Source organism: Entelurus aequoreus, linkage group LG09 (assembly GCF_033978785.1).
Source record: "Entelurus aequoreus isolate RoL-2023_Sb linkage group LG09, RoL_Eaeq_v1.1, whole genome shotgun sequence".
NCBI classification, from domain to species: Eukaryota; Metazoa; Chordata; class Actinopteri; order Syngnathiformes; family Syngnathidae; genus Entelurus; species Entelurus aequoreus.
In genome coordinates this window covers 71,221,832-71,248,716 of record NC_084739.1, presented here as the reverse complement: position 1 = coordinate 71,248,716, position 26,885 = coordinate 71,221,832, and the positions used below count along the sequence as shown (strand labels likewise).

The following is a 26,885-nucleotide window of genomic DNA, read 5'->3' as shown; positions in this document are numbered from 1 at the left end:
ATTTGAGGAGCGTAAGAGTGGTATTATTATTGTTATTTGAGGAGCGTAAGAGTGGTATTATTATTGTTATTTGAGGAGTGTAAGAGTGGTATTATTATTGTTATTTGAGGAGTGTAAGAGTGGTATTATTATTGTTATTTGAGGAGTGTAAGAGTGGTATTATTATTGTTATTTGAGGAGTGTAAGAGTGGTATTATTATTGTTATTTGAGGAGCGTAAGAGTGGTATTATTATTGTTATTTGAGGAGCGTAAGAGTGGTATTATTATTGTTATTTGAGGAGCGTAAGAGTGGTATTATTATTGTTATTTGAGGAGTGTAAGAGTGGTATTATTATTGTTATTTGAGGAGTGTAAGAGTGGTATTATTGTTATTTGAGGAGTGTAAGAGTGGTATTATTATTGTTATTTGAGGAGTGTAAGAGTTGTATTATTATTGTTATTTGAGGAGTGTAAGAGTGGTATTATTATTGTTATTTGAGGAGTGTAAGAGTGGTATTATTGTTATTTGAGGAGTGTAAGAGTGGTATTATTGTTATTTGAGGAGTGTAAGAGTGGTATTATTGTTATTTGAGGAGTGTAAGAGTGGTATTATTATTGTTATTTGAGGAGTGTAAGAGTGGTATTATTGTTATTTGAGGAGTGTAAGAGTTGTATTATTGTTATTTGAGGAGTGTAAGAGTGGTATTATTATTGTTATTTGAGGAGTGTAAGAGTGGTTTTATTATTGTTATTTGAGGAGTGTAAGAGTGGTATTATTGTTATTTGAGGAGTGTAAGAGTGGTATTATTATTGTTATTTGAGGAGTGTAAGAGTTGTATTATTATTGTTATTTGAGGAGTGTAAGAGTTGTATTATTATTGTTATTTGAGGAGTGTAAGAGTTGTATTATTATTGTTATTTGAGGAGTGTAAGAGTTGTATTATTATTGTTATTTGAGGAGTGTAAGAGTGGTATTATTATTGTTATTTGAGGAGTGTAAGAGTGGTATTATTGTTATTTGAGGAGTGTAAGAGTGGTATTATTATTGTTATTTGAGGAGCGTAAGAGTGGTATTATTATTGTTATTTGAGGAGCGTAAGAGTGGTATTATTATTGTTATTTGAGGAGCGTAAGAGTGGTATTATTATTGTTATTTGAGGAGTGTAAGAGTGGTATTATTATTGTTATTTGAGGAGTGTAAGAGTGGTATTATTATTGTTATTTGAGGAGTGTAAGAGTGGTATTAGTATTGTTATTTGAGGAGCGTAAGAGTGGTATTATTATTGTTATTTGAGGAGCGTAAGAGTGGTATTATTATTGTTATTTGAGGAGTGTAAGAGTGGTATTATTATTGTTATTTGAGGAGTGTAAGAGTGGTATTATTGTTATTTGAGGAGTGTAAGAGTGGTATTATTATTGTTATTTGAGGAGTGTAAGAGTTGTATTATTATTGTTATTTGAGGAGTGTAAGAGTGGTATTATTATTGTTATTTGAGGAGTGTAAGAGTGGTATTATTATTGTTATTTGAGGAGTGTAAGAGTGGTATTATTGTTATTTGAGGAGTGTAAGAGTGGTATTATTGTTATTTGAGGAGTGTAAGAGTGGTATTATTGTTATTTGAGGAGTGTAAGAGTGGTATTATTATTGTTATTTGAGGAGTGTAAGAGTGGTATTATTGTTATTTGAGGAGTGTAAGAGTGGTATTATTGTTATTTGAGGAGTGTAAGAGTGGTATTATTATTGTTATTTGAGGAGTGTAAGAGTGGTTTTATTATTGTTATTTGAGGAGTGTAAGAGTGGTATTATTATTGTTATTTGAGGAGTGTAAGAGTGGTATTATTGTTATTTGAGGAGTGTAAGAGTGGTATTATTATTGTTATTTGAGGAGTGTAAGAGTTGTATTATTATTGTTATTTGAGGAGTGTAAGAGTTGTATTATTATTGTTATTTGAGGAGTGTAAGAGTTGTATTATTATTGTTATTTGAGGAGTGTAAGAGTTGTATTATTATTGTTATTTGAGGAGTGTAAGAGTGGTATTATTATTGTTATTTGAGGAGTGTAAGAGTGGTATTATTGTTATTTGAGGAGTGTAAGAGTGGTATTAAGTAATGTGAATGAACAAATATTCACACATGTTCTGCATCACTAATTCCTCAATTTATTATTATTATTTTTAAAAATCACAAAAGTTTGGTGTGCTCTACAGTACAGTTTTCCCTCAAGAGGAACAACAGTTCCGTATGAAAATGTTCGGTGTGACCACAAAAGGTGTGCTCGCCAAAAAGAATATTTTCCGGGACATTTTTCCCATTGAAAATGATTTGGCCATTTTTTGAACTTGCACATTTCTCACCCGATTGGAACTGTTCCACCATCCACACACTCATCTCACTTTAAACAATCAAACTACCATTTTCCAAGTTCAAAACAATTCCAGGATTTCCCAGAATTCCCAGGTCTCCAAAGCCCTATTTCCACCTCCTCCTGGAAAGTTTTCACAGTCTCCATTTTCAACCGTTTTTGACAATTTCACCTTCAAAACATTGCTCTTAGTTAGAACAACAAATTTACCATTTTCCTTTTCGTACAAATTCCCGGTTTTCCCAAAATTCCAGGAATTCCGAGATACCACTTTTAAACTCAAAGTGTTACGACGTCATAATTTTTCAACTGATTCGGAAAACTTCCCCCACAGACCCATTCATATCATCTAAGACAACTGTGCTGGGGGCAATAGTTTCAAAAATTCCCAGTTTTCCTGTAATTTTCTTCCCGTTGACCATTAATGGGAAATATACAATTGACTTCATATCCGACATTTCTCACCCGATTGGAACTGTTCCACCATCCACACACTCATCTCACTTGGGACAATCAAACTACCATTTTCCAAGTTCAAAACAATTCCAGGATTTCCCAGAAACCCCAGTTCTCCAATGCCCTATTTCCACCTCCTCCTGGAAAGTTTTCACAGACTACATTTTTCAACCGTTTTTGACCATTCCACCTTCAAAACATTGATCTTAGTTGGGACAACAAAATTACCATTTTTCTTTTCGTACAAATTCCCGGTTTTCCCCAAATTCCAGGAATTCCGAAATACCACTTCTAAATTCAAAGTGCAACTACGTCAACATTTTTCAACCGATTCGGAAAACTTCCCCCACAGACCCATTCATATCATCTAAGACAACTGTGCTGGGGCAATAGTTTCAAAAATTCCCAGTTTTCCTGTAATTTTCTCCCCATTGACCATTAATGGGAAATATACAATTGACTTCATATCCGACATTTCTCACCCGAACTGTTCCACCATCCACACACTCATCTCACTTTAAACAATCAAACTACCATTTTCCAAGTTAAAAAAATTCCAGGATTTCCCAGAATTCCCAGTTCTCCAAAGCCCTATTTCCACCTCCCCCCCTGAAAAGTTTTCACAGTCTCCATTTTTCAACCGTTTTTGACCATTCCACCTTCAAAACATTGCACTTAGTTGGGACAACAAAACTACAATTTTTCTTTTTGTACAAATTCCCGGTTTTCCCCAAATTCCAGGAATTCCGAAATACCACTTCTAAATTCTAAGTTCAACTGATTCGGAAAACTTCCCCCACAGACCCATTCATATCATCTAAGACAACTGTGCTGGGGGCAATAGTTTCAAAAATTCCCAGTTTTCCTGTAATTTTCTCCCCATTGACTATGACTAGGAAATATACAATTGACTCCACATCCCACATTTCTCACCCGATTGGAACTGTTCCCCCATCCACACACTCATCTCACTTGGCACAATCAAACTACCATTTTCCAAGTTCAAAAAAATTCCAGCATTTCCCAAAATTCCCACTTCTCCAAAGCCCTATTTCTACTTCCTCCTGGAAAGTTTTCACAGTCTCCATTTTCAACCGTTTTTGACAATTTCACCTTCAAAACATTGCTCCTAGTTGGAACAACAAATTTACCATTTTCCTTTTCATACAAATTCCCGGTTTTCCCAAAATTCCAGGAATTCCGAAATACCACTTTTAAACTCAAAGTGTTACGACGTCATAATTTTTCAACTGATTCGGAAAACTTCCCCCACAGACCCATTGATATCATCTAAGACAACTGTGCTGGGGGCAATAGTTTCAAAAATTTCCAGTTTTCCTGTAATTTTCTCCATGAATGGGAAATATACAATCGACTGCATATCCCACATCCCTCATCTGATTTGAAGCGTTCCAACATCCACACACTCCACTCTCCCTGGACATTCAAGCCAGCATGTTTCTCACTTCCCAAAATCCCCTGATTACCAGGAATTCCCCTCATTGACAATGATGGGAAATAAACAATGGACAAAATTCCCTGATTACCAGGAATTCCCCTCATTGACAATGAATGGGAAATAAACAATGGACTCCACCGACCTGTTTCTATTCTCAGCTCCATTTCGAAAGTAATGGAGAAAATAGTTTATGAACAGGTCGATAGTTACCTTGCCACTAATAAACTCATGTACAAATTCCAATCCGGCTTCAGAACTAACCACTCCACTGACACATGCCTTCTCTATCTGACCGACCACATCAAACATGAGGTGGACGCGGGCAAATACTGCGGCATGGTCATGCTGGACCTTCAGAAGGCCTTTGACACCGTTAACCACGCTATACTGTTGGATAAGCTCAGAGCAATCGGATTTAACAAAACCTCTTGGAGCTGGATGCAGTCTTACTTGGAGGGGAGGGAGCAGGTGGTAGAGGTGAACGGCATCGTGTCCCCCCCACCCCCTCTCGGTGAGCTGTGGAGTCCCCCAAGGCAGTATATTGGGACCTTTACTGTTCCTAATATACATAAACGACATGTCATCGGCATGCGACTGTGAATTGTTTTTGTTTGCGGATGACTCTGCCCTGCTGGTATCAGACAAGGACAAGTCACAGGTGGAGAAAATCCTCAGTGCTGAGCTCTGTAGAACTTGCACCTGGCTCGCTGACAACAAGCTATCCATCCACTTGGGTAAAACAGAATCCATCCTGTTTGGGTCCCACATCAAACTTAAGAGAGTCAATGACTTCACCATAAAAGTAGGTGACAGTGTCATCACCAGGAAATATGAGGTCACCTACCTAGGTTCCATTCTAGAGGCTAACCTTTCCTGTGACAAAATGGCAACCAAGGTAATCAAAAAGGTTAACCAACGAACGAGATTTCTCTACAGAATTTCCTCTCTGGTCAACAAAAGCACCTTGAGGATTCTGGCGGGAACTCTCGTTCAACCCTTTTTCGATTATGCATGCACCTCCTGGTACCCTAGCACCTCCAAAACCCTCAAGAATCTAAACTCCAAACATCTCAGAACAAGCTAGTCAGGTTACTTCTAGACCTCCACCCCAGATCCCACCTCACTCCTACCCACTTCTCTAAAGTGGGCTGGCTCAAGGTGGAGGACAGAGTTAAACAACTTGCACTGAGCCTAGTCTATAAAATCCGCTACACCTCCCTGATACCGAAGTACATGTCAAACTACTTCCTTAACGTAAATGACCGCCATAACCACAACACCAGGGGGTGCTCCACTAACCACGTTAAACCCAGATTCCGAACTAACATAGGTCTTAACTCATTCTCTTTCTATGCCACATCAATGTGGAATGCGCTCCCAACAGGTATAAAAGAAAGGGCATCTCTATCCTCCTTCAAAACCGCAATAAAAGTTCACCTCCAGGCAGCTACAACCCTAAACTAACACCCTCCCCGGATTGCTAATAATCAAATGTAAACAATCAAATGCAGATACTTTTTCTTTTTCTTATGCCTTCTGATCTCTCTCTCTCTCTCTCTCTATGTCCACTACTTGATGTCCATATCCCCACCCCGACCCCTCCACACCCTGATTGTAAATAATGTAAATAATTCAATGTGATTATCTTGTGTGATGACTGTATTATGATGATAGTATATATGATAGTATATATCTGTATCATGAATCAATTTAAGTGGACCCCGACTTAAACAAGTTGAAAAACTTATTCGGGTGTTACCATTTAGTGGTCAATTGTACGGAATATGTACTTCACTGTGCAACCTACTAATAAAAGTCTCAATCAATCAAAAACATCCATCTAAGCGTTGCAACATCCACACACTGCACATCCTAGCAGAATTGCACATTGAGTGTGTTCTTACCACAGGCTCAGTGAGAGCCATGCGGATCTTCTGGTGTTGAATGTTGGAGTCATCCAGGCTGATGGTGACTTTCACTCGGTCAAAAATATGGAAGGTGTGCTGCTCCACAGTCAGAGATGGAGCCTTCACGCGAAAAAAACAATGAATATTTTGTTCATCATCATGACATTTGAGCTTCATTACCTCGGCATCAAACACCAGGCTTGGGCCTCTCTTGTCTTTGCCTTCGAAGAAGACCGTGCCCTCCAGGCCGAACTTTGGGATGAGGACAATGATGGCGTTCTTCCTCAGCATGAGGACGAAGCCGTCCTCGCTCAGAATGCCTCTGGTCTTGAAGAACAACTGCCAAGATAGGAGGATCGTGTATTAAACACGTGATCTGTCATTGGTCACACGCTGAGAGGTCAACAAGAGCATATAAAAGTCTATCCTATGATGATGTCACCAAATCCCGCTCAAGAGTTCAGTGTTTCCCACACATTCATTTATTTGTGGCGGCCCGCCACGAAAGAATTACGTCCGCCACAAATTTAAAAAAAAAAATATTTTTAATTTTTTGTCCTGTCCAGCTTCTCAGGCAAATCAAATAGTTGATGTAAATGCCCATATCGGCTGTTCACATTTACTTTACAAAAGAGAAGTGTAGGATACTTCTCTTGTTGCCTTATTTGTATTTGACTTTATTAAATGTATTTATATTAGAAACACAACATGTGTATATAACAAAGGGTGCAAAGTCTGCAGGCAGTAGGAAACACATGGTTAAGTGGAGGGAGTAAAACTGATGGCAGTCTAAAGTTCAAGATTTTTGGAGCTCTTTGTTCAGTGGATCAGATGTTTGATGAAGCTCTGTGTCTATCTACCACTACTACTGTTTTCTGTTTATTTGTTACTGACTGTGGCAGGACACCTCTGCCTCTGTTTCACTTTATGTTGCTGGTAAATAATATAATAATAATAATAATAATAATGGATTAGATTTTGTATCGCGCTTTTCTATTATTAGATACTCAAAGCGCTCACAGAGAAGTGGGAACCCATCATTCATTCACACCTGGTGGTGGTAAGCTACATTTGTAGCCACAGCTGCCCTGGGGTAGGCTGACGGAAGCGAGGCTGCCAGTTTGCGCCTACGGCCCCTCCGACCTCCACCTACCATTCATTCATCATTCATTCACCAGTGTGAGCGGCACCGGGGGCAAGGGTGAAGTGTCCTGCCCAAGGACACAACGGAAGCGATTTGGATGTCAAGAGGCGGGGAGCGAACCTGCAACCCTCAGGTTTCTGGCACGGCCGCTCTACCCACTACACCATACCGCCCCTAAATATGTTATGTTATGTATAATATGGTTGTAGTAGTAGGCTAAAGTTAAATTATTTAGTGTGCACTAATTAAAGGGGCAGAGCTTTAAGAGACATTTTAGCTTTTATATTTTATAAGATATAGTTTTTGTAAGAACCACAATTAATAAATATATTTCAGTGAATAACTTATTGTTCAAATCTGTATATAAATATGTACATAAAGTGTTGTAATTATATTGTAAAATGGATGGATGGATGATGGACGTTTAAAACAAAACTGTTATTATTAATTAGTAAGTATACATTTTTTGAGCCTTTTTAGAGAAAATCATATCATTGTAGTGAATTATGCAAACTACTCGATGATGTCATGACAACCACGACCATAGCCACGCCCCCGCCGCCACAGGTATCTTGGCAGTTTATGGGAAACACTGTCAATTGTGTGACTCTTTCACAGCACATTCCTAAAAAGAGAGCACTCGTGCCACATAGAGGATCTTTGACCAAAACCGTCGCAGCACTTCCTTAAAGGCCTACTGAAACCCACTACTACCGACCACGCAGTCTGATAGTTTATATATCAATGATGAAATCTTAACATTATAACACATGCCAATACGGCCGGGTTAACTTATAAAGTGACATTTTAAATTTGCCGCTAAACTTCCGGTTCGAAACGCCTCTGCGGATGACGTATGCGTGTGACGTAGCCCGACGAACACGGGTATGCCTTCCACATTGAAGCCGATAGGAAAAAGCTCTGTTTTCATTTCATAATTCCACAGTATTCTGGACATCTGTGTTCGTGAATCTGTTTCAATCATGTTCATTGCATTATGGAGAAGGAAGCCGAGCAAGCAAAGAAGAAAGTTGTCGGTGCGAAATGGACGTATTTTTCGAACGTAGTCAGCCACAACAGTACACAGCCGGCGCTTCTTTGTTTACATTCCCGAAAGATGCAGTCAAGATGGAAGAACTCGGATAACAGAGACTCTAACCAGGAGGACTTTTTATTTGGATACACAGACGCCTGTAGAGAACTGGGACAACACAGACACTTACCAGGATTACTTTGATTTGGATGACAAAGACGCAGACGTGCTACTGTGAGTATGCAGCTTTGGCTTTTTTTGCGTATGTACGTAACTTTTTTAAAATATATAAGCTTTATGAACCTTGGGTTAGGTGAACGGTCTTTTGGGCTGAGTGATTGTGTGTGTTGATCATGTGTTTGAATTGTATTGGCGTGTTCTATGGAGCTAGGAGCTAGCAGAGGAGCTAGGAGCTAGCATAACACGTACCGTACCGTAAGTGCGCGTCACGTACGTAACTTTTTAAAAATATATAAGCTTTATGAAACTTGGGTTAGGTGAACGGTCTTTTGGGCTGAGTGATTGTGTGTGTTGATCAAGTGTTTGAATTGTATTGGCGTGTTCTATGGAGCTAGGAGCTAGCAGAGGAGCTAGGAGCTAGCATAACAAACACGCAGGTGTTATTATGCAGGATTAATTTGTGGCATATTAAATATAAGCCTGGTTGTGTTGTGGCTAATAGAGTAAATATATGTCTTGTGTTTATTTACTGTTGTAGTCATTCCTAGCTGAATATCAGGTACCGTGAGTATGCAGCCTTGGCTGCTAAACATTCGATAACTTGACCGTATGTGCGCGTCACGTACGTAACTTTTTAAAAATATATAAGCTTTATGAACCTTGGGTTAGGTAAACGGTCTTTTGGGCTGAGTGATTGTGTGTGTTGATCAGGTGTTTGAATTGTATTGGCGTGTTCTATGGAGCTAGGAGCTAGCAGAGGAGCTAGGAGCTAGCATAACAAACACGCAGGTGTTTTTATGCAGGATTAATTTGTGGCATATTAAATATAAGCCTGGTTGTGTTGTGGCTAATAGAGTATATATATGTCTTGTGTTTATTTACTGTTGTAGTCATTCCCAGCTGAATATCAGGTCACCCCCGGCTCTCACAGCATCTTCCCTATCTGAATAGCTTCAACTCCCCACTAGTCCTTCACTTGCACTTTACTCATCCACAAATCTTTCATCCTCGCTCAAATTAATGGGGAAATTGTCGCTTTCTCGGTCCGAATCTCTCTCACTTCATGCGGCCATCATTGTAAACAATAGGGAACTTTGCGTATATGTTCAACTGACTACGTCACGCTACTTCCGGTAGGGGCAAGCCTTTTTTTATCAGATACCAAAAGTTGCAATCTTTATCGTCGTTGTTCTATACTAAATCCTTTCAGCAAAAATATGGCAATATCGCGAAATGATCAAGTATGACACATAGAATAGATCTGCTATCCCCGTTTAAATAAAAAAAATTCATTTCAGTAGGCCTTTAAAAACAGCTAAGAACTTCTGTCATAAAGAGCAGCGGTTGCCAAACTTTTTTCCCCAACTTCCGCCTCAGAAACAACTTGGCTCTTTAAGTACCACCACCTTAAAAAAAAAAGCTCCTTGAATTTCAAGGATCTTTGACTAGAGATATTCCAGTGGGTCCTTTTTAAAACAAGTGCTTTCATGTCATAAGGATCTTTGATTAGTATAAACAATTCAAATATATTGTGTTTGAATTCATGACTATATTAGCTTTTTAAAAATACTTAAATAGCGCCGACCTATCCTGTCTACGGCCACTCGGAGGCATATTTGGATGGCTTTCTCTATGGCAGACCTGGGCAAATGAAGGCCCGGGGGCCACATGCGGCCCTTTTAAGCTTACCAAATATATTTTTCCAGATGTTTAAGATGTAAAGTGTAGCTGCCATTATGATGTGCACTCATGTTTTATAATGACCGCAAGTCTTGAAATATACTAAGTACTTCAATTAGGGATGTCCGATAATGGCTTTTTGCCGATATCCGATATTGTCCAACTCTTTAATTACCGATACCGATATCAACCGATATATGCAGTCGTGGAATTAGCACGTTATTATGCCTAATTTGGACAACCAGGTATGGTGAAGATAAGGTACTTTTTAAAAAAAATGGTAAAATAAGATAAATAAATTAAAAACATTTTCTTGAATAAAAAAGAAAGTAAAACAATATAAAAACAGTTACATAGAAACTAGTAATGAATGAAAATTAGTAAAATTAACTGTTAAAGGTTAGTACTATTAGTGGAGCAGCAGCACGCACAATCATGTGTGCTTACGGACTGTATCCCTTGCAGACTGTATTGATATATATTGATATATAATGTAGGAAGCAGAATATTGATAACAGAAAGAAACAACCCTTTTGTGTGAATGAGTGTAAATGGGGGAGGGAGGTTTTTTGGGTTGGTGCACTAATTGTAAGTGTATCTTGTGTTTTTTATGTTGATTTAATAAAAAAAATAAAAATAAAAAAAACCTGATACCGATAATAAAAAAAACGATACCGATAATTTCCGATATTACATTTTAACGCATATATCGGCCGATAATATCGGCAAGCCGATATTATCGGACATCCCTAATTTCAATGCTTGGAATCTGCGCGTTTGCATGATATACTAGTTACTATGGTAATATAATTAGTTACTATGGTAATATAATTAGTTACTGTGGAAGGAGATTTTTACAGCAAAGTTATATCAGATACATCAGATTGTAGGTGGGTTTTTTTTTTACCCTTTGCATTCTTATTTCACTGTTTGATGCATTTTTGTTGTGTTTCGCTTGATTGTAAAATATTTTGATGGAGAGGGGGGTGACGTTCATATGTTGTCAATATTCAGTGTTTTATCGTTCATAGTTAATATTGTAAATCCCACATTCTTTATTTTCATGTACATTCTGGGTGTACGGAGCCCCTGAAGGGACATGGGGATTTATTTTTTTTCCGATATCTCCTGCGCACGTGATACATTTTTGGCAGGCATTCACATTTTGCCACAACAATCTTAAAAGAACATGAGGGAGGGAAAGTCCTAGTTTGAAATACAGCCGAATTAACTCCTGAACTGGCATTTTCACATACACCTCAAACCATAAGCATGCATCCAATGCTTTCTCGTGCGCATTAGAGATACATATGTATATATTTTTAATTGTCCCCATGACCCTTTAGGGCAGACCTGGGCAAATGAAGGCCCGGGGGCCACATGCGGCCCGTTGAGCTTTTCAATCTGGCCCGCCGGACATTCCCAAATAATTTTTTTAGATCTTTAAGATGGAAAGTGTAGCTGCCATTATGATGTGCACTCATGTTTTCAACTATACTAAGTATTTCAATGGTTGGAATCTGCGCTTTGGGATGATATACTAGTTACTATGGTCATCCAATTAGTTACTATGGTCATCCAATTAGTTACTATGGTCATCTAATTAGTTACTATGGTAATATAATTAGTTACTATGGTCATCTAATTAGTTACGATGGTAATCTACGTCACAGCAGCTCAGACGAGGCACCAAGCAGTGTGGGCGGGAAGCGTTTCCACAGACGCGGAAGGAGATTTTCACAACAAAGTTCTAAAGCTTAGTGATGTATCAGATATATCAGATTGTCGGTGGGTTTATTTTGTACCCTTCGCGTTCATATTTCACTGTTTGTTGCATTTTTGTTGCGTTTCACTTGATTGTAAAATATGTCGATCGAAAAGGGGTGTGACGTTCATATTTTGTCAATATTCAGTGTTTTATCGTTCATAGAAAAATTTAAAATTCCATTATGTTTTTTAAGGCGATCTGTTATAACGTTTTTACTATTCAATTAGACATTATTGTGAGGTTTTGTATTAGTGTTCCTAAAAATAGATATACCGGACCCCAGACACATTTTTTTCTCTAAATGTGGCCCCCGAGTCAAAATAATTGCCCAGGCCTGCTTTGGGGCTCCATATGGGTGTCTCATTCAGTTAAAAAAAATGTAATTCCATCCTGTTTTTAGGGCTGTCTGTCATAAAATTGTTAGCATTCAATCAGACATTGTTATGAGGTTTTGTGTTAGTGCTCCTAAAAATCAGATATACCGGCCCCCGGACACATTTTTTTCCTCTAAATTTGGCCCACGTAGTCAAAATAATTGCCCAGGCCTGCTCTATGGTATGTTGTGATATCCTAGCATCACCTGATGCTCACCTGTGTGTGGAAGGCCACGGACGCCCTCTGAGCATACTGGGACATCTTGTGTCTGTAGTTGAGATTGTTGCACAGGGCCGACTGTTTATGCTTGTCGGTCAAGTCCGGGTAGGTGCAATCGGCGCCGATGGCCACGGCCAGCAGGCGGTGTACGATAATATCAGCATACCTGCACGGGAGGAGAGACATGTGGAAGGCTGGGAGAGGGGGAGCTGAGAAAATGTTGCGTGCGGTCACAGTGTCAGCGTTCAAACCTCCTGATGGGCGAGGTGAAGTGTGTGTAGATTGGCGACGCCAGACCATAGTGGTGAAAGTCCCGGTCCATGCCCGAGCAGAAGTAGACCGCCTGCATCATGCAGCGAGTGGCCAGGATGCGCAGGAGCGTGTTGAAGTACGGGAAGTCGTCCACTTTGGCTAATTCTAGCGAGTCGGCCAGCGCCTTGGCTGAATCCGTATGGATGTGCACCGCCTGACATCAAACAAGCAAATGTCAACCTCAGCATACCTGACACTGAAATAGTCTTACTCAGCACACCATTGAGACTACTAAGTATTAGAAATAAGTAATATAGTAAAGTCAATCAATCAAACGTTGCTAATAAAGCACTTTTCATGCACAGGCGAGTTGCAACACATGCAGCATTATTGACAATAACAAGGCATTGAAAACAGAGGAAAAACACTGAAATTAACATTATAAAATATTTATAATAATAACATTAATTAATAAATACAATTGTGAGAATAATGGCAACAATAAATACAATGGAAAATAAAATTCATTTCAAATCAACAATACATAAAGATTAATTTAAAAATGTAAATTTAAAAAAGCATGCTATGTATTTTAAATACATTTGGGTAAAATTATAAATAACTATTGCTGGGTGGCATATGAAGTCACGTCTAATTTTTTTCAAGCAGCTTGAGCGTAGCATTGAAACAAGCGAGTGTAGAGACTGAGCAGAAAATAATATTGCTCTTCTGTTTTTGGATCATCTATTATTTGTTCAAATAGAGAGATAAGAAAGAGAGTCCTGAAAGAAGTGGATCATAAAGGTAATAAAGTCAGGAGAAAAACAAAAGTGTGTGGAAGAAAAATGGCTCTTAAAATATCACTTAGGTGATCTTGTGGAATACAATCAGACCATGCTCGTGTCTGCAGTGATCACTTTGTAAAATGTTTGTTTGAACATTTGATTTGAGAAACTTTGTTTTTCGCTAGTATATTAGCAGTGTTTGAGAGCAGAACTAAACGTAAAGAAAGGACAATAGATCGCATTAGTCTGTTCTTTTGTGGTTGCTATGCCTAAATATAAGTAGAAGACCTGCTTGTGCAAATAAACTAACATCATGTTAAGTCCGAGTAATAAATATTGTGATTGTTGGTACAATCCACAGTATTTTCTTTGTCCGTTTTCACAACAGAAACTAAAAGCTTAGATGTTGTTGTGCAGGAGAGACAAGTGCTTTATTCAACATGGATCTTTGGTGATATTTGTTAGCATCAGTAAAATATTCTTAATAGTACAGATGAATAAATCTCAACAGCATATACAGAACCTTGATATCACTAGCAAACATTGCTGAACAACAGGGACATCTACAGCTACATAATGAGACAAATTATCAACTTTGCAGCATAAAAACAACTGCAGACATGAATTGTAGATGAATTGCAGGAAATAAACTGCAAACAAATTTATCCTTTTTCTCATTAGTGTCACGATCACAGCAGCACAACACTTGTTGTGTCAATCAAATACGTTACTTAGCGATGCACAAATATGTCCAACTTTGTCTTTTAGCCATTAATGTTTAATTTGTGCACCCCTCAGATGTAAAGACATGATGTGCCTCCAATCTTTTCTTCTCTAAATCCTTCTGAGCGCTTTCGAGGCGAGCAGTAACGTCTTGATGATAAATGGTTTAAATCTTTCAAAAATATTTTATAAATATAAACCATCCATTTTATATATTTGTTCAAGATCACTTGTATATTTGCCTCTAAACCTTTCAAAATGTGCCCAAATTTGCACTGATGCAGGTAAATAAACATCAGCCTAATGGGGCTCTTGACCATCGCCTGAAACCCGGAAGTGCCTCTCGGTGATTGCAACCCAGCAATAATTTCATATTTTCTTAAAGTTGAATCAATGATCTTTTGTGTCTATGCATCAGCACTAAACCAGCCGGTTAAAAGATGTTCAGGAACATATTATATATGTAGCTGCTACATTGTTTACCTTGGACTTGGCAGCTTTGAGGAGGATGTCGTAGTTGGATGGCGGTGGTGCTGGATGCTTCCTCAGCAAGGCGCAATCTGCGAACTCGTCGTAGATCTTCTGGGCGACTGAAATGTTGGCCAGCAACATGAACTCTTCCACCATGGAGTTGGTCTCCCTGACAACCCAGAGATGCCCTCACTCATACATGTGCAAGAAGAAAGATAGTTTAATGTCTTCTTACATGAGCTCTTTGGTCTGGAGCTCAATGGGGTCGTGAGTTTCACTGTCCATGTGGAAGCGGACCTCCAGGGAGGACAGCGTCAGCGCCCTGCAGAACACACCAGGAACTCAGTCGGCTGTTAGTCCGTTTGTGTGCGCCGACAGTCGCCACCTCACCCTTTCTCTATCCTCCCTTTTTTGAGGATTTTGGCGAGCTTGTTGAGGCCGCGCAGACTCTTGGTGACGTCGTCGTTCTTGCTGGTGTCGTCGATCCTCATCTGGGCCTCCGCGTAGGTCAGAGACGCCTGCCGTCAACCAGAATGTCACAAATAATTGTTGTGTAAGACGTACAAACACATTGTCGCTTATACACACCGCTTTCAACTAGGGATGTCCGATAATGGCTGTTTGCCGATATCCGATATTGTCCAACTCTTTAATTACCGATACCGATATCAACCGATATCAACCGATACCGATATCAACCGATATATGCAGTCGTGGAATTAACACATTATTATGCCTAATTTGGACAACCAGGTATGGTGAAGATAAGGTACTTTTTAAAAAAATTAGTAAAATAAGATAAATTAATTAAAAACATTTTCTTGAATAAAAAAGAAAGTACAACAATATAAAAACAGTTACATAGAAACTAGTAATGAATGAAAATTAGTAAAATTAACTGTTAAAGGTTAGTACTATTAGTGGAGCAGCAGCACGCACAATCATGTGTGCTTACGGACTGTATCCCTTGCAGACTGTATTGATATATATTGATATATAATGTAGGAAGCAGAATATTAATAACAGAAAGAAACAACCCTTTTGTGTGAATGAGTGTAAATGGGGGAGGGAGGTTTTTTGGGTTGGTGCACTAATTGTAAGTGTATCTTGTGTTTTTTATGTTGATTTAATTAAAAAAAAAAAAACAACAAAAAACGATACTGATAATAAAAAAACCGATACCGATAATGTCCGATATTACATTTTAACGCATATATCGGCCATCTCTACTTTCAACCCTGCGGCGGATAAAAAAAGCACAAATTGTGACTTGCCTTCCGCTGAGTTCACCTGGTATAGGCTCCAGCCCCCCCCCCATTAACTTGGATTGAGCTCCTAAGTTAATGTTGCTGATCAATTTGAATTCCTCATTGAGTTTATTTAATTTTATTTTTCAGTATCAAATGGTTGAAGTCGGTCAAAAAATTATTTATAGTTAAAATAAGGATTTTTTTTTTAAATTTCAGACAAATGTATGTACTTATGTCACTTTAAAGATTAACACACAGTGGTATTAAAGTTATTCCTTGTTGTAACTTGATCTATTTATTTCATCTTTTTTGTCTTTATTAGTGTTTATAAGGATACAATGTTATGCAGAGGTGTACTTCTAACAATTCTATAGACAAATTATACTATTTATAGTCACAGCACAGAGTAAGGGGGAGCGCAAAAGTTTTTTTCTACCTAAACAATTAAGAAGCACTGCGTCAGACTAAAAAAAATGTTTCACATTAAATCAAACGCAATCATTCAGTCGGCCATTTAGCTCACTATGCACTCACCGTCATCGTGGAGAATAAGAACAAAATGCATACGATGCAGCTTTCAAGTGGAAGGCGATCGACCTGGCTATCGAAAAAGGAAATAAGAGTTTTCGGGTTTTGGAAGGCTGCGTGTGAAGAAGACAGCACAAGTTCGGAGGCGAAAGTGAAAACCAGGCTGGGGAAATTTCAGACGAAGCCATTTGGAGACGATTTCAGCCGTGTCAGTGCGCAGGAGGAGGATGAAGATAGCGCTTGATGACTGTATGTATGTATGTATGTATGTATGTATGTATGTATGTATGTATGTCGTTCGTTGAATTTGTGAATCACCACGAGCGCCTGTGTAAATATGTCATGTTTAAACCTGCGGCTTATAGACATGTGTAGCCTATATACTCTATGTACAAAATAGAATTTGTCCAAAATATAAGTGGATTATATTCATTTTCTCTCAATAGTCGAGAAATGTCTGTGTTCCACTTTTTCTGCAGTTTTTCCCCGAGTCAAGCTTTATTTATATTAAACAGGTTAAATTGAAGTAAGAGCAGGATGGAAAAAGTCATAACAAATATGCATATCTCTAGAGCAGGGGTGTCAAACATGCGGCCCGCAAACATCCGCCCCGCAAGACCAGTTTGCTAAATATAAAAATAAGCGGCATTTTTTAAGTGAAAGAAACTTCTGTTCTAAATGTGCCTGCTGGATGTTGCGATAGCAATTCAAGTGTAAGCCACGTGTCAGCTGACCCTCTGGATTGACTGCTGCTACTCCAATCAGCGCAGGCGCAAGCAATCAGCTGCTCCTGTTGTGGCTGGCGCCAGATGTAAATGATCCACTCAACAGATAAAACAACTAAATGGTAGGATGCAAAGACTTACCGTAAGTCAATTTGACCATCATCTTTTTTGTGCATTTTAGTTCCATGCAGCGCTTGCAATTGGTTGAATGCACGATGCCCACCCTGAACTCCATTGTAAAAATGTGTTTATTTATTTGTTTTGGATTATTTTATGTTTAAATCTACCATGTTCACATTTGTTAAGTTTGTAGTTATGTTTCCTTGATTTCGGCTATGGTGTCATTTTTAAAATGGTTTTGTTTATATTATGATTGTAATATTTGAATGATGAGGATGAGGAAACACTGTTGTTTTTCCAATCACGTTTTAATGGTGAACTGCCAACATGAGAATCCTAAACAGGTTTAATGGCTTTGTAAAAACACAGACAAAGTCTAAGTTTATTGAGTTCCTCATGATCTTCCAATTTTTCCTCAGAATTTTCAATTAACTTGAAGCGTTTTGCCAAGAGGATTATTTGTAATATGTGCATTTTCAGAATGTGCTTGTTGTATTTTGGGCCAAAGTAAGACAAAGAAAACAAACTAAAGTTTTCTTTATTTTTAAGTTTTCATGCCATGATTTTACCCGTGGGAATAGATTTTCCTCCGTGCGGCCATTGAGCTAAAATGAGTTTGACACCGCTGCTCTAGAGGGAATTTCATTTCTTTGAAAAATATGTGTTGCATACCTTTGAGTTGATGACGCTTTTTGTGAAGCGTGTTTTAACAATTTGCGCCTCTTGGTTTATCTCCCAGATGCACGAGAAAGCCAGCCTTGCAAAATGGCAGGATATAAAGGTAAATATTACAGCGTGGAATATTGAAGGCCATAGTGTGAGTATATGTGGTCCTCACCTCTCCACGTTGGAGCGCAGGGAACAAAGATTGGAGCTCAGCAGCTCAGGAACCATATCAATCCTCTGTTGGGACACATGCATGACCAGCCATTTAATATTCATACATAAACCTTCTTCATAGTCTATAAATATTTAGTGCAGTAAAGATTTTGTGACACCTTGCCACAGAGGTAAACGGTTGTTCCTCGGCAGGCGGCTTCTTTGTCCAGAGCGTTTCCAGGTCTGATGAAGTGACTGACATCTGCGATGTGGACTCCCACCTACAGAACACCACACATTACATATGCCATCAACCAAAGTAAAGTAACTATATATATATAAATAAATAAATAAATATATATATATTTTTAAAAAATATATATATAAATATATATATGTATATATATATATATTTAAAATATACATATATACACACTCATATATATATATAATAAACACACATATATACATATATACACATATGTATATATATTTTAATACAATGGATACATAATTAGTATAATTGGATATTAAGAGTATGTGAAAGTTTGACTCCCACTTTGTTTACTTCCGTGACGACCTCCTTAAAGTATTATAATCAATCAGAAATATCCATCCATCCATCCATTTTCTACCGCTTATTCCCTTCAGGGTGGCGGGGGGCGCTGGAGCCTATCAACCAGCTGAAATGCGCCAAACATGGATAAGTGTGGAGAGTGTTTTGCATTTTCCCATCATGATTTGTAATGTGGGTGTAATTTACAAATGTTTTTGGGTGAATGGACATTTTTTTTAAATAATATCCACAAAGTTCAGTGACCATGTCTGTTGACATTTCAAGATGGTTGGATTTATTTTCTTTTTTTACACCATGACTAGGAAAGGTTGTTTACGTAGGTCCATTTAAGACCTAATTAAAAGGTAATTGACCTGAAAAACTCATGTTGTCCACTAGATGGCAACAGGATAGCAGCATCCAAGTCGTCAAGACTTTTTAAAGGCCTACTGAAACCCACTACTACCGACCACGCAGTCTGATAGTTTATATATCAATGATGAAATCTTAACATTATAACACATGCCAATACGGCCGGGTTAACTTATAAAGTGACATTTTAAATTTGCCGCTAAACTTCCGGTTCGAAACGCCTCTGAGGATGACGTATGCGCGTGACGTAGCCCGACGAACACGGGTATGCCTTCCACATTGAAGCCGGTACGAAAAAGCTCTGTTTTCATTTCATAATTCCACAGTATTCTGGACATCTGTGTTCGTGAATCTGTTTCAATCATGTTCATTGCATTATGGAGAAGGAAGCCAAGCAAGCAAAGAAGAAAGTTGTCGGTGCGAAATGGACGTATTTTTCGAACGTAGTCAGCCACAACAGTACACAGCCGGCGCTTCTTTGTTTACATTCCCGAAAGATGCAGTCAAGATGGAAGAACTCGGATAACAGAGACTCTAACCAGGAGGACTTTTGATTTGGATACACAGACGCCTGTAGAGAACTGGGACAACACAGACTCTTACCAGGATTACTTTGATTTGGATGACAAAGACGCAGACGTGCTACTGTGAGTATGCAGCTTTGGCTTTTTTTTGCGTATGTACGTAACTTTTTTAAAATATATAAGCTTTATGAACCTTGGGTTAGGTGAACGGTCTTTTGGGCTGAGTGATTGTGTGTGTTGATCATGTGTTTGAATTGTATTGGCGTGTTCTATGGAGCTAGGAGCTAGCAGAGGAGCTAGGAGCTAGCATAACACGTACCGTACCGTAAGTGCGCGTCACGTACGTAACTTTTTAAAAATATATAAGCTTTATGAACCTTGGGTTAGGTGAACGGTCTTTTGGGCTGAGTGATTGTGTGTGTTGATCGGGTGTTTGAATTGTATTGGCGTGTTCTATGGAGCTAGGAGCTAGCAGAGGAGCTAGGAGCTAGCATAACAAACACGCAGGTGTTATTATGCAGGATTAATTTGTGGCATATTAAATATAAGCCTGGTTGTGTTGTGGCTAATAGAGTATATATATGTCTTGTGTTTATTTACTGTTGTAGTCATTCCCAGCTGAATATCAGGTACCGTGAGTATGCAGCCTTGGCTGCTAAACATTCGATAACTTGACCGTATGTGCGCGTCACGTACGTAACTTTTTAAAAATATATAAGCTTTATGAACCTTGGGTTAGGTAAACGGTCTTTTGGGCTGAGTGATTGTGTGTGTTGATCAGGTGTTTGAATTGTATTGGCGTGTTCTATGGAGCTAGGAGCTAGCAGAGGAGCTAGGAGCTAGCATAACAAACACGCAGGTGTTTTTATGCAGGATTAATTTGTGGCATATTAAATATAAGCCTGGTTGTGTTGTGGCTAATAGAGTATATATATGTCTTGTGTTTATTTACTGTTGTAGTCATTCCCAGCTGAATATCAGGTCACCCCCGGCTCTCACAGCATCTTCCCTATCTGAATAGCTTCAACTCCCCACTAGTCCTTCACTTGCACTTTACTCATCCACAAATCTTTCATCCTCGCTCAAATTAATGGGGAAATTGTCGCTTTCTCGGTCCGAATCTCTCTCACTTCATGCGGCCATCATTGTAAACAATAGGGAACTTTGCGTATATGTTCAACTGACTACGTCACGCTACTTCCGGTAGGTGCAAGCCTTTTTTTTATCAGATACCAAAAGTTGCAATCTTTATCGTCGTTGTTCTATACTAAATCCTTTCAGCAAAAATATGGCAATATCGCGAAATGATCAAGTATGACACATAGAATAGATCTGCTATCCCCGTTTAAATAAAAAAAATTCATTTCAGTAGGCCTTTAAATGAATGCAATCTCTCTGCGGGTAAGATTTCTTAATAATTTAATGACGTCTCACGGGCCAATTGGAAGACGTCAGTGGGCCGCATTTGGCCCACGGGCCGTTGTTTGGATACCCCTGCCATAAACAATCCAAAAAACCTACTGTAAAATTAACTACATAAGCTTATTTCTGCCTGGGTCTCCAATTAGCGCCAGGTTAAAAAACATTGGTATTAGCATCTGTGGCTGTAGGTAACCTCCATGCCAGTAGCAGCAGTTGAGGCATCATCAATCGATCCAAGTATCGATAGTCTTAAGAGTATAGTATAGCACTTTATTGTCATTGCACTTAAAACATACAACAAAATTGCGTTTTCAGCACAGACTAGTTCAAGAGCAGACATACATTGTGTGTAATTGATCATTAAAAGGGAATTATTTTATGATTTTTATAGTATTTCATTATTTTATATTGTTGTATTTAGTTGATAAAGCAGGTTTTTTTTGCATAAAATATCTGTGTTTTATCATAATCAACTAACTGGAGAAATATTCACAAACCTATTTGACTATGATGTTTCGAGCAAAAGAAAGTATCAGTATTGGTATCGGTGATACTAGCCCTGTAATTACTTTATTGGATCGATACCAAAATTCTCAGTATCGCACACTTTCAATGATAATTATCTAGCGTAAGGATGGGTACTTTTCACATTTTAAATGAAGGATACAATTCTCTGTACCTGGGAATCGATACGGATACTCGATGGTATCACTTTTCTGTACTTTTGTGTTTGCTAATAAATGTTGATTGTTTTATAATTAAATGTACTTTATGTAACATTTAAACATGAGCTGGCAATAACAATGCTGTCCAGTTGTTTCATCTCCTTTTTTATTACATTTCTGAGTTTCATTTGCAAGTATTACATAGTAGACTTTGCATGCAGTTGCAATTCCAAGACATCAGATGGCAGTAGTGTTTACACTACAGTATGTAATCTAACTTGGAAGTAGTCTTTGCCATTAAGTTGAATGTGCCAGTCTCTACAAAGTGTTTATATTGTACTTACTACAGACCAGCTGTTTGATTGTAACGTGCATCCTAGTTGTAGTTTTTATTACCAAATTTGGAGATGTTGAAATTGTCATGTAAAAATCGCTAATGCTAATCAGTAACTTTTATATGGAAAAGCCAATGTAAATTAACATCAAGCTAGCGCATTTTGCAAGAATGGATCCTTACTTTACGTTCGAGTGTTTTCTATCAGGCATACATTCTTTGTTGAGGCTCTGGGTGATTGTTTCCTCACCAGGTTTTTGAGCCGGTGTTTAGTCTGACGTCACGACACAAAAGGTAGCGAAATATCCTGTGGCTTATTCAACTTCTTAAGCGCTTTAATGTGTCGCTGTGGGCGTGAAAGTCTTGAGTTAATAATGTACTCATCATATCGGTGCTATTAATGCTATTTCAGCAGCTTGTTTACCTACATTGGTTATGTTGCTGCTAAGTCGTGCTAAATACTTGGTCATGCGTGACCAGGTAGTCAAACAAGCTACTTTCTTGAACGTTGTTATATATAATGAATTTACACATTTTAGAAATATCTACTGCTTCCAACGTCCCAGATATAATTACAACTAGGGATGTCCGATAATGGCTTTTTGCCGATATCCGATATTGTCCAACTCTTTAATTACCGATACCGATATCAACCGATACCGATATCAACCGATATATACAGTCGTGGAATTAACACATTATTAAGCCTAATTTGGACAACCAGGTATGGTGAAGATAAGGTACTTTTTAAAAAAATTAATCAAATAAAATAAGATAAATAAATTAAAAACATTTTCTTGAATAAAAAAGAAAGTAAAACAATATAAAAACAGTTACATAGAAACTAGTAATTAATGAAAATTTGTCAAATTAACTGTTAAAGGTTAATATTATTAGTGGACCAGCAGCACGCACAATCATGTGTGCTTACGGACTGTATCCCTTGCAGACTGTATTGATATATATTGATATATAATGTAGGAAGCAGAATATTAATAATAGAAAGAAACAACCCTTTTGTGTGAATGAGTGTAAATGGGGGAGGGAGGTTTTTTGGGTTGGTGCACTAATTGTAAGTGTATCTTGTGTTTTCTATGTGGATTTAATAAAAAAATAAAATAAAATAAAAATTTAAAAAAATGTTTTAAAAAAACAAAAACGATACTGATAATAAAAAAAACGATGTTACATTTTAACGCATTTATCGGCAGACCGATATTATCGGCAGACCGATATTATCGGACATCTCTAATTACAACATCTACAAAAGGTGTGTACAAGATGTGTACCTCAAAGTTTCCATTGCCCAGCTCTCTGCAGTGCAGAGCATCATCAATGTCTGTACATCCTGGAGGATCCACGCTGCACACGGTCAGATGTCTCAAGTCCTCCCTCACCACCATGTCCTGTAGGCAGACAAAGACCCTTGTAAACTTCACTTCTCCCCCAGTTCAACTCCTCTGGGAACAAAGTACCTCCGGTTTGATGCACCATGGCATTTTGGGGAGAAAACTGAGCACGGCTTTAGAGAAGGCCTGATGAGGAACGTCGTGCTCCAGCAGGAGGACTTCCTCCTCTGTGTCCTTCTCCCCGGCGGGGCCCAGGCTACGGACAAAGTGACCCTAATGAAAGGATAGAGGTGTTAACCCATTGTCCACGATCAAAGAGGGAGAAACGGAGCTCACGTTTGGATATCTGGAGTCCTTGGGCCAGCCGTCGATGGCCACCAGGATCCTCTGGCCTGCCAACGTGGACGACTGGCGTGTTACGATGCGAACACGTGGAACGCGGCGGTCTGCTGGTGTGAAAATGTGGCGTGTGGACTGGATGGAAGGGAACATAACATCACATCAACAAAGACCTAGAGATACTGTAGCCTTTGAGATCTGTGGAGCATTACCTCTTTAATTTGGGAGACATTGAGCATGCCACAGAAAGGTCTCCAACTCCTCTTGATGATGCCCACTATTTTGCCCGTGAGCTTCTTGTCGACCACATCTTCTGAACTTCCCAGCTGTTCACACATTTCATATTTGCATTTAGTATTTCTGCAGCTTTACTTAATAGATATGTCCATCACCACACTGCTTCTCTAGTGCAGTGTTTTTTAATCTACAGTCTGGTGTGCTGTGGGAGATGATGTCATTTCACCTACATGGGTTAAAAATATTTTTTGCAAACTAGTAATTATAATCTGTTGTTGAGTATAGGTGCTGTCTCGAGCTCGGCAGAGTAACCATGTAATACTCTTCCATATGAGTAGGTGGCGGCAGGTAGCTAATTGCTTTGTAGATGTCGGAAACATGGTTTGTCTTGATCACAATATGCAGACGACAGCGGGAGGCAGAGTGCAGGTAAAAAAGTATCTAATGCTTAAACCAAAAATAAACAAAAGGTGAGTGCACCTAAGAAAAGGCATTGAAGCTTAGGGAAGGCAGTGCAAAGCGAAACTAAAACTGAACTGGCTGCAAAGTAAACAAAAACAGAATGCTGGACGACAGCAAGGACTTACAGCGTGTGGAGCACAGACGGCGTCCACAAAGTACATCCTTACATGACATGACAATCAACAATGTCCACACAAAGAAGGATAAAAACAACTTAAATAGTCTTGATTGCTAAAACAAAGCAGGTGCGGGGAATAGCATTCAAGGAAGACATGAAACTGCTACAGGAAAATACCAACAAAACAGGAAAAGACACTAATATAGGAGCGCAAGACGAGAACTAAAACACTACACACAAGAAAACACCAAAAAACTCCAAATAAGTCAGGGTGTGTGATGTGACAGGTGGTGACAGTACTTTGAGACAAGAGCTATAGTGATGCATGCTTGGTTATGCTTGAAATTCATATCCAACATTTGCAAGAATGACTTTTTTCTGTCAATATCGGCTGCTGAGTTTTTTAATGTTTTCTGCTGGTGGTGTGCCGCCGCATTTTTTCAATGAAAAAAATGTGCATTGGCTCAAAAAAAAAAGGTTGATAAACACTGCTCTAGTGTACTTCCACTCACAGCTTCCTCCTCTTCTTCATCATCGCCGTCATCCTTGGCAGAGCCCACGTCCTGCAGCACAACAGCAGAGGGCGCCACCCACTGGCTGCAAGGCAACAGCTCCACAGCCACCACATCTTTATGCACGGCTCTATTGAGGTTCTGGAGACCCTGGATGAGGACCTGCAACCACGATGTTTCAAGGTGTGCAAAGAGAATCTTTCCCCAGATTGTGTTCAACCCTAAAAACGGCATACCTCCGTGCTGTCTTCGCCATCTTTTTGGATAAAGACTGAGGCCTCCAGGTAGTTTTCCCTGCTGGCCTTGAAGGTCCCTTGGATAATGGAGCCGCTTTTGATGCCTGCCTGGATCCTGGATAGCGGGAAGTGCTCTGGGAATAGCACTTTACGGCTGGTGATGTCATTCTGGGGCAGGACGACGAGAGGAATCAGAATAAAGACTTCTAATAGGACTATAATGCACATGTGTTATTCACCTTGTCATCGTTTGTCAACGCCAGGAGATCCAACAGCTCAGGATTTGCTATCAAGCCTTTGACGTACTCCTCAACTGTGTTAACAAACGCTGCTTTACCAGAGTCCATCATTTTAAGACAAAATCAAGGGGCTATCTTACATTTGTACACCAGCAGACCGCTCTCTTCTGCCTTCTGCTTGTTCCCCTGGTCATTAGTAAGGAGTACCACATTAAGGCCATCGGCGTCAGACTTGTTCAAGTGCTGGCTGTACCATTTGGTCGCCACGCGGATTGCTCGGTCATTCCTGTCATTGGCGCTCTCCCCCGGTTCGCGCTCGATGAATGTTTCTCTGTATCAACCATAAAAACAATGTTAACTATCATCCAGGAGGAGGAAAGGCAGACCGATCGCACCGTTTTACCTGTGGTGTTCATTGGTAAAGGTGTAGAAGTATCTTTCTTTTTCATTTATGAGGTCCTTCAAGCGTTTATAGATTGGCGCACTGCGGTGGCGTACTTCCTGTAGTACTGTCTGGAGGATGATCACGTTGCGAATCACAGGGTCCTCCAGCACATCAATCTGTGGAACACCAAAACAACGCATTAGTTTAATTTCCACTGCACATCTAATACAAGAGTTGTATCAACAATTTCAGGAGAGAACACACAGAAGCTAATACAAATAATAACCGAAGAAATGAACAAATTAAAAAGATGGTTTGACAAAAACAGACTATCTTTGAATCTCAGTAAAACTAAAATAATGCTATTTGGTAACAGCATCATACACAAATACAAATAGACAGAGTAGATATTGAAAGGGTAAAATAAACTAGATTTTTGGGAGTATTAATAGATGATAAAATGAACTGGAAATCTCATATAAAAAATATACAACATAAGGTGGCAAGAAACATTTCAATAATAAACAAAGCAAAAAACGTCCTGGGCCAAAAATCACTTCATGTTCTCTACTGCTCACTACAAGTTATTGTGTAGAAATATGAGGAAATAATTACAAATGTGCGCTTCATTCACTAACTGTGTTACAAAAAAGATCAATTAGACTGATGCATAATGTTGGATATACAGAACATACAAATCCTTTATTTATTGAGTCAAAAATATTGAAGTTCAAGGATTTGGTAAAATTGCAAACAGCTAAAATTATGCACAAAGCAAACTATAACCTGCTAGTCAAGAATGTACAACAATTCTTCTCAACTAAATAGGAGAAATATAACTTCAGAGGAAAATGTAATTTAAAACATTTGTATGCACGTACAACACTTAAAACCTTCA

At 38.8% G+C, this 26,885-nt stretch overlaps 1 protein-coding gene across 2 annotated transcripts in view; it reads right to left on the bottom strand.

The window, feature by feature from the left end:
• The window catches only part of dis3 (DIS3 exosome endoribonuclease and 3'-5' exoribonuclease), a 38,304-nt gene that overhangs the window by 7,174 nt on the left and 4,245 nt on the right, over window positions 1-26,885 (bottom strand). The window contains exons 1-20 of one of the 2 annotated variants that reach the window (XM_062059286.1): window positions 26,006-26,044; window positions 25,856-25,933; window positions 25,743-25,788; window positions 25,603-25,676; window positions 25,364-25,531; window positions 25,128-25,289; window positions 24,011-24,124; window positions 23,796-23,933; window positions 23,586-23,732; window positions 23,400-23,516; window positions 18,417-18,518; window positions 18,257-18,321; window positions 18,091-18,175; window positions 15,186-15,313; window positions 15,031-15,117; window positions 14,808-14,964; window positions 12,816-13,030; window positions 12,562-12,730; window positions 6,346-6,504; window positions 6,163-6,285 (exon numbers count right to left, since the gene is read on the bottom strand). In XM_062059286.1, coding sequence (XP_061915270.1) covers window positions 6,163-6,285; window positions 6,346-6,504; window positions 12,562-12,730; window positions 12,816-13,030; window positions 14,808-14,964; window positions 15,031-15,117; window positions 15,186-15,313; window positions 18,091-18,175; window positions 18,257-18,321; window positions 18,417-18,518; window positions 23,400-23,516; window positions 23,586-23,732; window positions 23,796-23,933; window positions 24,011-24,124; window positions 25,128-25,289; window positions 25,364-25,531; window positions 25,603-25,676; window positions 25,743-25,788; window positions 25,856-25,858 — 2,259 coding nt within the window. In that variant the 5' untranslated portion in view covers window positions 25,859-25,933; window positions 26,006-26,044. Of the gene's footprint in view, window positions 1-6,162; window positions 6,286-6,345; window positions 6,505-12,561; window positions 12,731-12,815; window positions 13,031-14,807; window positions 14,965-15,030; window positions 15,118-15,185; window positions 15,314-18,090; window positions 18,176-18,256; window positions 18,322-18,416; window positions 18,519-23,399; window positions 23,517-23,585; window positions 23,733-23,795; window positions 23,934-24,010; window positions 24,125-25,127; window positions 25,290-25,363; window positions 25,532-25,602; window positions 25,677-25,742; window positions 25,934-26,005; window positions 26,164-26,885 lie in introns of those variants that run through there. The other variant, XM_062059284.1, reaches the window with a different exon arrangement.